The sequence below is a fragment of the Cherax quadricarinatus genome, chromosome 13 (genome assembly GCF_038502225.1).
Source record: "Cherax quadricarinatus isolate ZL_2023a chromosome 13, ASM3850222v1, whole genome shotgun sequence".
Taxonomy (NCBI): Eukaryota; Metazoa; Arthropoda; class Malacostraca; order Decapoda; family Parastacidae; genus Cherax; species Cherax quadricarinatus.
The window spans coordinates 21,821,435-21,834,357 of NC_091304.1; the positions used below are offsets into that span (position 1 = coordinate 21,821,435).

The window sequence follows — 12,923 nt, forward strand, 5'->3', positions numbered from 1 at the left end:
CGTTCTAATAAAAACGCGCTGAATAAATCCCTGTTATGTAAAGTCTCTCTCTATTATCATTTTCAGTGCTGGTTGCTTGCTTGGTTAATCTAGTTTAAAGCCTATCGACTACACGAGCCTCATGAAGACTGCGTGTAACCTGTTTCATACCAGTCATGAATATTTTAATCTCTAAAATGGGGTCAAACTCAAGTGTAAATACACAGATATATAACTGTCGGTGTATCAAATCGTATTTATTATTATCATTATTTTTATTATTGCTATTAATAATAATCTCTGTTTACAACACCTCTCACCTCATTCTAGTTTGATATACACAATTTCAACTATTGATTTTTTGTCGTTTGCGCTACACTGTTACTGCTGCCAGTAGTAACAGATTGGTTGATCAGGCTTTGATCCACCAGGAGGCCTGGTTTAGGACTGGGCCGCGGGGGTGTTGTCCCCCGGAACAATCTCCAGTTTTATATATATATTTATATATATATATATATATATATATATATATATATATATATATATATATATATATATATATATATATATATATATATATATATATATATATATATATATATATGTAGGTAGTAGGTTGGTAGACAGTAACCACCCAGGGAGGTACTACCGTCCTGCCAAGTGAGTATAAACGAAAGCCTGTAATTGTTTGACATGATGGTAGGATTGCTGGTGTCTTTTGCCTGTCTCATAAATATACAAGATTACAGGTGCGTCTTGATACTTCTACTTACACTTAGGTTACACTAAACACACATATACACGTTTATTTATACACACTCATCTGAGTTTTCTCTGATTTTATCTTAGTTCTTGTTCTAATTACTTTTCCTTTTATATCCATGGGGAAGTGGAATAAGAATCTTTCCTCCGTAAGCCATGCGTGTTGTAAAAGTCAACTAAAATGCCGGGAACAATGGGCTAGTAACCCCTTTTTCTGTAAAAGTTACCAAAAAGAATAATAAGAAAATTGTCAAAGTGGGAAGTTTGAATGTGCGTGGATGTTGTTCAAATGATAAGAAAGAGATGACTGGATGTTATGAATGAGAAGAAGCTGGATATCCCGGCTTTATTCAATTCAAATCAAGTTTATTCTCTATAAGGGTTACAATGTGGGGTTTACAGGTTTTGGGTATTGTGTGGTTTACATGTTATAAAATACTAATTACAGAGGGGGCCACTAGGACACCTAGCATGGCTAGGCATTTCGAGCAGACTTAGATTAATTCTTAACATTAAATCCTTACAGATTATGGTATTAAGGCTAAGTGACCACATCATAACTTGTGAGTTTAGCAATTTGAATACTTTTGTTTTGGCACAATACAAGGTGTCTATATTGGAGTATCATAGGCAAACTTATGACTAGTTAGGATTTATTATTTTAAGATTAAGATTAGTATTTCTGGGTTTATAGTCAGTGGGTGAGTGAGTGTAATTGTGAGCCACAAGGGGGTTATCATGTAGTTAGTTGTCGGGGTGGATCAGGGAGATAAGATGTTTTCTAACTGTAGTTTTGAAAGTGATGAATGTGTCTGCAGTTCTAGAGTTTTCAGGTATGGTGTTCCAGATTTTAGGTCCTTTGAAATACATTGAATTTTTGTAAAGGTTTAGTCGAACACGGGGAATGTCATAAAGATGTTTGTGTCTGGTGTGATGCCTGTGGATCCTGTCACAACTATCAAGAAAGGGTTTTATGTCAAGGTTAATATTGGAATTTAAGGTCCTGTAGATATAGATTGCACAGTAGTAAGTGTGGATGTTCTGAACAGGGAATAAGTTTAGATCTATGAAGAGTGGGGGGGGGGGGGGGGGGATTTAGGGGGGGGGTGTTGCCAGGGATGGGATTTAGTGATTATTCTTACTGCGGCTTTTTGTTGGGTTATTATTGGCTTTAGGTGTGTTGCTGCAGTTGAACCCCAAGCACAGATAGCATAGGTGAGGTATGGATATATAAGTGAATGGTATAGTGTGAGAAGGGCAGTTTGCGGCACGTAGTATCGTATCTTGGAGAGGATCCCCACCGTTTTGGATACTTTTTTTGTTATGTGTTGGACATGGGTGCTGAAATTTAGGTTGTTGTCGAGGTATAGGCCAAGGAATTTGCCCTCATTATGTCTGGCAATTAGAGTGTTGTCGATCTTAATGTAAAGTTGCGCAGCACCTGCTCTGCTACCAAACATAATATAGTAAGTTTTGGCAGTGTTAAGTGTAAGTTTATTGGCTGTCATCCAAGTCGATATTTTGAGCAGCTCCTCGTTAACAATGGTGTTGAGGGTGCCAAGATTAGGGTGGGAGATGACATAAGTTGTGTCGTCAGCAAAGAGAATTGGTTTCAGGTGTTGGGATATGTTGGAAGATCATTGATGTAAATGAGGAAGAGCAGGGGTCCAAGGACACTTCCCTGCAGAACTCCAGTATCAAGTGGCCGCATTGATGAGGCTGTGTCTTTAATGGTGACATACTGATACCTATTAGAAAGGTAGGATTTAAAATATGCAAGCGCATGGCCCAGTGGCCTGGTGGCTAAAGCTCCCGCTTCACACACGGAGGGCCCGGGTTCGATTCCCGGCGGGTGGAAACATTTCGACACGTTTCCTTACACCTGTTGTCCTGTTCACCTAGCAGCAAATAGGTACCTTGGTGTTAGTCGACTGGTGTGGGTCGCATCCTGGGGGACAAGATTAAGGACCCCAATGGAAATAAGTTAGACAGTCCTCGATGACGCACTGACTTTCTTGGGTTATCCTGGGTGGCTAACCCTCCAGGGTTAAAAATCCGAACGAAATCTCTTATACCATAGTGGTCAAGTTTGTGGAGTAGGATGCCGTGGTCTACTGTGTCAAACGCTTTTCTTAGGTCAATAAAAATTCCTAGCGGATATTCATTATTTTCCAATGCTGTGTAAAGCAGGTCTAGCATTTTTATAATTGCATCATTAGTGCTTTTATTTTTCCTGAACCCAAATTGGGAGGGGTTGAGTATGTTTTGTGACGTTATAAATGAATATAGTCTCCTGTGCACGAGTTTCTCGAAGATTTTGGATAGCAATGGTAAGTTTGATATTGGCCTATAGTTGTTTAAGTCTGTAGGGTCACCACCTTCATGTATTGCTGTAACCCTTCCAATCTTGAGTAGTGTCGGGAAAGTGCTAGTTTTTAGTGACTTGTTAAAAAGCAATGTATTATGTGAAACAAAGCTGAAGGGGGTGGGTGAGTTTCAGTGGAGAGGAATAAATGGGATTAGGTCAGGGGTTGCTAATAGAGTTAGAGCTAAAGAAGTAGCAATAATGTTGAAGGATAAGCTATGGCAGGAAAAGAGGGACTATAAATGTATAAATTCAAGGATTGTGTGGAGTAAAATAAAAGTTGGATGTGAGAAGTGGGTTATAGTAAGCGTTTATGCACCTGGGGAAGAGAGAAGTATAGAGGAGAGAGAGAGATTTTGGGAAATGTTGAGTAATTGCGTGGGGAGTTTTGAACCAAGTGTGAGAGTACTTGTGGTTGGGGATTTTAATGCTGAAGTGGGAAAAAATGTTGTGGAGGGAGTAGTAGGTAAATTTGGGGTGCCAGGAGTAAATGAAAATGGGGAGCCTTTAATTGAGCTATGTGTAGAAAGAGGTTTGGTAATAAGTAATACATATTTTATGAAAAAGAGGATAAATAAATATACAAGGTATGATGTAGCACGTAATGAAAGTAGTTCGTTAGATTATGTATTGGTGAATAAAAGGTTGATGGGTAGGCTCCAGGATGTACACATTTATAGAGGGGCAACTGATGTATCGGATCATTATCTAGTTGTAGCTACAGTTAGAGTAAGAGGTAGATGGGATAAGAGGAAAATGGCAACAACAAGTAAGAGGGAGGTGAAAGTGTATAAACTAAGGGAGGAGGAAGTTCGGGTGAAATATAAACAACTATTGGCAGAAAGGTGGGCTGGTGCAGGTATGAGTAGTGGGGGGATTGAAGAGGGTTGGAATAGTTTTAAAAATGCAGTATTAGAATGTGGGGCAGAAGTTTGTGGTTATAGGAGGGTGGGTGCAGGAGGAAAGAGGAGTAATTGGTGGAATGATGAAGTAAAGGGTTTGATAAAAGAGAAAAAGGTAGCTTATGAGAGGTATTTTCAAAGCAGAAGTGTTATAAGAAGAGTAGAGTATATGGAGAGTAAAAGAAAGGTGAAGAGAGGGGTAAAAGAGTGCAAAAGGAGAGCGGATGATAGAGTGGGAGAGGTACTGTCAAGGAATTTTAATGAAAATAAGAAAAATTTTTGGAGTGAGTTAAACAAGTTAAGAAAGCCTAGGGAATGAATGGATTTGTCAGTTAAAAACAGAGAAGGGGAGTTAGTAGATGGGGAGATGGAGGTTTTGGGTAGATGGCGAGAATATTTTGAGGAACTTTTGAATGTCGACGAAGAAAGGGAGGCGGTTATTTCATGCACTGGCCAGGGAGGTATATTATCTTTAAGGAGTGAAGAAGAGCAGAATGTAAGTGTGGGGGAGGTGCGTGAGGCATTACGTAGAATGAAAGGGGGCAAAGCAGCTGGAACTGACGGGATCGTGACAAAAATGTTAAAAGCAGGGGGGGATATAGTGTTGGAGTGGTTGGTATTTTTGTTTAATAAATGTATGAAAGAGGGGAAGGTACCTAGGGATTGGCGGAGAGCGTGTATAGTCCCTTTATATAAAGGGAAGGGGGACAAAAGATATTGTAAAAATTATAGAGGAATAAGTTTACTGAGTATACCTGGACAAGTGTACGGTAGGGTTATAATTGAAAGAATTAGAGGCAAGACAGAATGTAGAATTGCAGATGAGCAAGGAGGCTTTAGAGTGGGTAGGGGATGTGTAGATCGAGTGTTTAAATTGAAGCATATATGTGAGCAGTATTTAGATAAAGGTAAGGAAGTTTTTATTGCATTTATGGATTTAGAAAAGGCATATGATAGAGTGGATAGGGGAGCAATGTGGCAGATGTTGTAAGTGTATGGAATAGGTGGTAAGTTACTAAATGCTGTAAAGAGTTTTTATGAGGATAGTGAGGCTAAGGTTAGGGTGTGTAGAAGAGAGGGAGACTACTTCCTGGTAAAAATAGGTCTTAGACAGGGATGTGTAATGTCACCATGGTTGTTTAATATATTTATAGATGGGGTTGTAAAAGAAGTAAATGCTAGGGTGTTAGGGAGAGGGATGGGATTAAATTATGGGGAATTAAATACAAAATGGGGAGTGACACAGTTACTTTTTGCTGATGATACTGTGCTTATGGGAGATTCTAAAGAAAAAATGCAAAGGTTAGTGGACGAATTTGGGAATGTGTGTAAAGGTAGAAAGTTGAAAGTGAACATAGAAAAGAGTAAGGTGATGAGAGTATCAAATGATTTTTTAGATAAAGAAAAAATGGATATGAAATTGGGGAGGAAAAGTATGGAAGAAGTGAATGTTTTCAGATATTTGGGAGTTGACGTGTCAGCGGATGGATTTATGAAGGATGAGGTTAATCATAGAATTGATGAAGGAAAAAAAGGTGAGTGGTGCATTGAGGTATATGTGGAGGCAAAAAATGTTATCTATGGAGGCAAAGAAAGGAGTGTATGAAAGTATAGTAGTATCAACACTCTTATATGGGTGTGAAGCTTGGGTGGTAAATGCAGCAGCGAGGAGACGGTTGGAGGCAGTGGAGATGTCCTGTCTAAGGGCAATGTGTGGTGTAAATATTATGCAGAAAATTAGGAGTGTGGAAATTAGGAGAAGGTGTGGAGTTAATAAAAGTATTAGAGGGCTGAAGAGGGGTTGTTGAGGTGGTTTGGTCATTTAGAGAGAATGGATCACAGTAGAATGACATGGAGAGCGGATAAATCTGTAAGGGAAGGAAGACAGGGTAGGGGTCGTCCTCGAAAAGGTTGGAGGGAGAGGGTAAAGGTGGTGTTGTGGGCGAGGGGTTTGGACTTCAAGCAAGCGTGCGTGAGCGTGTTAGATAGGAGTGAATGGAGATGAATGGTATTTGGAACCTGACGATCTGTTGGAGTGTGAGCAGGGTAATATTTAGTGAAGGGATTCAGGGAAACCGGTTATTTTATATAACCGGACTTGAGTCCTGGAAATGGGAAGTACAATGCCTGCACTCTAAAGGAGGGGTTTGGGATATTGGCAGTTTGGAGGGATATATTGTGTATTTTTATACATATATACTTCTAAACTGTTGTATTCTAGGCACCTCTGCAAAAACAGTGATTATGTGTGAGTGAGGTGAAAGTGTTGAATGATGATGAAAGTATTTTCTTTTTGGGGATTTTCTTTCTCTTTGGGTCACCCTGCCTCGGTGGGAGACGGCCGAATTGTTGAATATATATATATATATATATATATATATATATATATATATATATATATATATATATATATATATATATATATATATATATATATATATATATTCGTGAACTTTATGACAGAAAAGATGGGTTAATAAAACTCTTGGTTATTTTCCTATCAAATCAAGATCTATTGTTTTTAATCATAAAACAAAACAAAAACGCGACCTACCAGTTTTTCTATATAATTACTACTCTAATCAAACAACTTCTACAATATAGAATGTTTTGCAAACATATAATATAGTATATACAAGCATTGAACGAATGGTAACATCACATCCACAATGAACAAATTCAGATATAAATAAATGTTACACAAATTATTAAGTGGACATCTGAGATAAAAAAAAGTACACGTTATGAAAAACTGAATGATATATAACAAATAAATTGATTCCTTATAAAAAAAAAATGTTGGGAATTAATAAACTCAAAAATCTGAGACTTGTTATAATGGAGGAGCCTAGAAGTGGGGTGATGGGTAACTATTATTATTTTTTTCATGACCAATTCTGGGTATATGACAGCAACACATATTGTATAAGAGTGAGGAATGTCTTTAAAATTTTTTTTCAATCAGTCTAGGTGCTGAGCAATGCTGCTAGGAGCGCTGTTATTCTACTCGCTAAGAGCTGTGGCTGGGACTGATAGTTTACCTGGAGAGAGAGAGTTTACCTGGAGAGAGTTCCGGGGGTCAACGCCCCCGCGGCCCGGTCTGTGACCAGGCACATTTTGCATAAAAAGTAAGATTTTATATTTACCATTTAGGTTACGTCGGCGCCAACTTAAGATAATATAAGATAACTTCAGTCATAACAGCAAAATATTAATCATATGCAAAATTCTTGCTAACAGTAAGGATATTACTTATGGGCTCGTAGCTGAAGGATTTCTTTTACCTGCTGGTTTGTGGTGGTGTTTTGTTAGTCAGGAAACAGGACAAGTGTTTCCTTACTCTGAACATAGTTAGATGAGGACCGGTGAAGCATTACAGTATCGACTAGTCCACTGAGATAGGTGGATGATTTATGTAAAGTAAGAAAATAACTAACGATAATGGGTACAGGCTGCCCTACGGTGTTTTGATTTGTGGAGGATTGATGGGGCTATCAGTCATGACGCAGAGAAGTGCGGCTAACACCAACAGTCTAATTGTTGATGACTGAAGCCTAGGGCCACCACCACAACCAACCACCACCACCACCAAGCACTGCTCCTGTAGGCTCCACTACCTGTAGAAGATAAGAATTACTCTAGAGCAGCTTCATCATAATTATCAAGACAATCCTACTTGAAAAAAAAAACGAATAAAAACACATAACTGAAGTTCGGGAAAATAAGTGTAAGTACACTGTATGAACACCAACGGCAGGAAACTTAATGACTGGAGATTTGATCCCCAGGAGGATCAAGCCTGTATTAAATAACCCAAATTTTTAATGTTTCTCATAAAATGAGACATAAAAACGCCAAAACAATAAAAATTATAATTTAAGTGAGACAAAAGTAGCAGAACTAAGTGAACAAAATCCCACTTTTCAATGAGGCTCACAAAATCTTATCCTGAACGAGTGCTTCTGACACTTGCCACTTACCGAAGAAGAAGAAGTGGTCAGAGTGTCGGCGTCCCTCTGCCTGGGTGCGGGGCAAGAAGCCAGTCTCAATGACAGAAGTCTCTTGAGACTGGAAGTACACTGTAGCTATCTTGGCGACGCACTTAAGACGCATCTCACCCTTGGGGAAGTGACTACGTCTGGTGACGAAGGTCAAGCCCAATACGGCTGTCTCAAGATCATCCGGCTCCTTGTGCGGCTTGTACTGCTTCAGGTACCGTGACTGTGTCTGTAGGAGAGGATCAGGTTCTTGCTGTAACACTGTAACACTAGGTGTCCTTGTACTGCCTCAGGCACTGTGACTGTGACTGTGACTGTGACTGTGACTGTGACTGTGACTGTGACTGTGACTGTGACTGTGACTGTGACTGTCTGTGGGACAACACCAGAAACTTTCAAAGTTTCTACTCATGATTCTGCTTTGATAACAGTATTATAGGAGACAACTACGATGGAACAGTGGAGGAGCAGAGCAGAGATACTCAGGCGGTGGCCCGCCGGCTGGAGCAGAGCAGGGATACCCAAGCAGTGACTCACGGACTGGAGCAGAGCAGGGATACCTAAGCGGTGGCCCACGGACTGGAGCAGAGCAGGGATACCTAAGCGGTGGCCCACGGACTGGAGCAGAGCAGGGATACACAAGCAGTGGCCCACGGGCTGGAGCAGAGCAGGGATACACAAGCAATGGCCCACGGGCTGGAGCAGAGCAGGGATACACAAGCAGTGGTCCACGGGCTGGAGCAGAGCAGGGATACACAAGCAGTGGCCCACGGGCTGGAGCAGAGCAGGGATACACAAGCAGTGGCCCACGGGCTGGAGCAGAGCAGGGATACACAAGCAGTGGCCCACGGGCTGGAGCAGAGCAGGGATACACAAGCAGTGGCCCACGGGCTGGAGCAGAGCAGGGATACACAAGCAGTGGCCCACGGGCTGGAGCAGAGCAGGGATACACAAGCAGTGGCCCACGGGCTGGAGCAGAGCAGGGATACACAAGCAGTGGCCCACGGGCTGGAGCAGAGCAGGGATACACAAGCAGTGGTCCACGGGCTGGAGCAGAGCAGGGATACACAAGCAGTGGTCCACGGGCTGGAGCAGAGCAGGGATACACAAGCAGTGGTCCACGGGCTGGAGCAGAACAGGGATACACAAGCAGTGACCCACGGGCTGGAGCAGAACAGGGATACACAAGCAGTGACCCACGGGCTGGAGCAGAGCAGGGATACACAAGCAGTGACCCACGGGCTGGAGCAGAGCAGGGATACACAAGCAGTGACCCACGGGCTGGAGCAGAGCAGGGATACACAAGCAGTGGCCCACGGGCAGTATGCGGACCTTGACCATCACAACTGCGTCTCCTCCATGTATTGTGTAATATTGTGTAATATTGTGTAATATTGTGTAATATTGTGTAATATTGTGTAATATTGTGTAATATTGTGTAATATTGTGTAATATAAAAAAATAAGAATACAAAACAGAGTAAATTATGTAAGAACGCATTTGAATTCACGATGCTTTTAGCAAGTGTTTTGTGGAAGTCAAGAAAGAATATAAAGACATTGCAAGTGTTGCAGAAAGCTGTTTCTATCAGCAGATGGCACTGAATTAGAAGCCTACTTAGAGTGAAATAACCTGCCAGACCACAACACGTTTTGTACAAAATTACTGGTACGGTCAGTCACCAGTCATGGGTCAGTCTACCCATGTGACCCCCAGTCATGGGTCAGTCTACCCATATGACCCCCAGTCATGGGTCAGTCTACCCATATGACCTCCAGTCATGGGTCAGTCTACCCATATGACCCCCAGTCATGGGTCAGTCTACCCATATGACCCCCAGTCATGGGTCAGTCTACCCATGTGACCCCCAGTCATGGGTCAGTCTACCCGTGTAACTCCCCACAGTCATGGGGTCAGCCTACCCATGTGACCCCCAGTCATTGGTCAGCCTACCCATGTGACCCCCAATCATTGGTCAGTCTACCCATGTGACCCCCAATCATTGGTCAGTCTACCCATGTGACCCCCAGTCATTGGTCAGCCTACCCATGTTACCCCCAGTCATTGGTCAGCCTACCCATGTTACCTCCAGTCATTGGTCAGTCTACCCATGTGACCCCCAATCATTGGTCAGTCTACCCATGTGACCCCCAATCATTGGTCAGTCTACCCATGTGACCCCCAGTCATTGGTCAGTCTACCCATGTGACCCCCAGTCATGGGTCAGCCTACCCATTTGACCCCCAGTCATGGGTCAGCCTACCCATGTGACCCCCAGTCATGGGTCAGCCTACCCATGTGACCCCCAGTCATGGGTCAGCCGACCCATGTGACCCCCAGTCATGGGTCAGCCTACCCATGTGACCCCCAGTCATGGGTCAGCCTACCCATGTGACCCCCAATCATTGGTCAGTCTACCCATGTGACCCCCAATCATTGGTCAGTCTACCCATGTGACCCCCAGTCATTGGTCAGCCTACCCATGTTACCCCCAGTCATTGGTGAGTCTACCCATGTGACCTCCAGTCATTGGTCAGCCTACCCATGTTACCTCCAGTCATTGGTCAGTCTACCCATGTGACCCCCAATCATTGGTCAGTCTACCCATGTGACCCCCAATCATTGGTCAGTCTACCCATGTGACCCCCAGTCATTGGTCAGTCTACCCATGTGACCCCCAGTCATGGGTCAGCCTACCCATGTGACCCCCAATCATTGGTCAGTCTACCCATGTGACCCCCAATCATTGGTCAGTCTACCCATGTGACCCCCAGTCATTGGTCAGTCTACCCATGTGACCCCCAGTCATGGGTCAGCCTACCCATGTGACCCCCAGTCATGGGTCAGCCTACCCATGTGACCCCCAGTCATGGGTCAGCCTACCCGTGTGACCCCCAGTCATGGGTCAGCCTACCCATGTGACCCCCAGTCATGGGTCAGCCTACTCATGTGACCCCCAGTCATGGGTCAACCTACCCATGTGACCCCCAGTCATGGGTCAGCCTACCCATGTGACCCACAGTCATGAGTCAGCCTACCCATGTGACCCCCAGTCATTGGTCAGTCTACCCATGTGACCCCTAGTCATGGGTCAGCCTACCCATGTGACCCCCAGTCATGGGTCAGCCTACCCATGTGACCCCCAGTCATGTGTCAGCCTACCCATGTGACCCCCAGTCATGATTCAGCCTACCCATGTGACCCCCAGTCATGGGTCAGCCTACCCATGTGACCCCTAGTCATGGGTCAGCCTACCCATGTGACCCCCAGTCATGGGTCAGCCTACCCATGTGACCCCCAGTCATTGGTCAGTCTACCCATGTGACCCCCAGTCATGGGTCAGCCTACCCATGTGACCCCTAGTCATGGGGTCAGTCTACCCATGTGACCCCCAGTCATTGGTCAGCCTACCCATGTGACCCCCAGTCATGGGTCAGCCTACCCATGTGACCCCCAGTCATGGGTCAGCCTACCCATGTGACCCCCAGTCATGGGTCAGCCTACCCATGTGACCCCCAGTCATTGGTCAGTCTACCCATGTGACCCCCAGTCATGGGTCAGCCTACCCATGTGACCCCTAGTCATGGATCAGCCTACCCATGTGACCCCCAGTCATGGGTCAGCCTACCCATGTGACCCCCAGTCATGGGTCAGCCTACCCATGTGACCCCCAGTCATGGGTCAGCCTACCCATGTGACCCCCAGTCATGGGTCAGCCTACCCATGTGACCCCCAGTCATGGGTCAGCCTACCCATGTGACCCCCAGTCATGGGTCAGCCTACCCATGTGACCCCCAGTCATGGGTCAGCCTACCCATGTGACCCCCAGTCATGGGTCAGCCTACCCATGTGACCCCCAGTCATGGGTCAGCCTACCCATGTGACCCCCAGTCATGGGTCAGCCTACCCATGTGACCCCCAGTCATTGGTCAGTCTACCCATGTGACCCCCAGTCATGGGTCAGCCTACCCATGTGACCCCCAGTCATGGGGTCAGCCTACCCATGTGACCCCCAGTCATGGGTCAGCCTACCCATGTGACCCCCAGTCATGGGTCAGCCTACCCATGTGACCCCCAGTCATGGGTCAGCCTACCCATGTGACCCCCAGTCATGGGTCAGCCTACCCATGTGACCTCCAGGTTGGGCATCTCAGCTACGTCAGATCACTTCTTTTGACTAACTAAAATCCAATTCTCTTTGATGCATATTTATGGATGTGTTTTAACTAAACCCATTATGAAAAAAAAACGCACAATGTAAGTAATTAAAAAAAACGTTTTTTTAAACATAAGTACGAAAAACTGCATTGTCCACTTGCTTTCAACTTTTTTTGTTGTCATTGTTGAAACATTCTGTAAATACCAGTAGTGAAATTTTATGAATGCTTTTGATATTTTTGCGATAACAAATGATAAGCTTTTATTGCAATGCTTTTTTTTCACCTCCAAAGGTAGCTACAGTTAATTATTTCCTGGGAATATTTCCTCAGTTACCTGCAAAATGTTTTCTTTTAAGGTCTCCGTTCCTTTATTCAGTGACATTCTTATTTAGTTTTAAGTAATTTTTGTGATTGGGAGTCGTGATTACAAGTGACTGGGACGGATTGGACTACGATAATTCGTGCCAAATGAAAGCAGGAGAATCAAAATCAAAATTATAATAATATTTTTCTATGAATCACGTACCAACAGCTCCCACACCAAAGATACATTTAGTTTTATAGCAATGCTAACACATTCTCTAACTGTTGTTCTCTCTATACCTGAGAGAATATAGATGCTAGGAGTATATCATTCTGTCTGTAACATATGGCAGAGATTTTGGCTGTCAGTGGCTGTCAGTGAGTTTACATAGAGATGTATACCTCAGCTCACACATATCACGATGCTATACTGACTGTTGATACTACACTCAAG

The 12,923-nt window shown here is 43.7% G+C and overlaps 1 protein-coding gene across 1 annotated transcript in view; it reads right to left on the bottom strand.

Moving 5' to 3' along the window:
• The window catches only part of LOC138852652 (uncharacterized), a 178,194-nt gene that overhangs the window by 10,614 nt on the left and 154,657 nt on the right, over positions 1-12,923 (bottom strand). Inside the window, exon 5 of the mRNA XM_070084739.1 lies at positions 7,989-8,235. Coding sequence (XP_069940840.1) covers positions 7,989-8,235 — 247 coding nt within the window. The remainder of the gene's footprint in view (positions 1-7,988; positions 8,236-12,923) is intronic.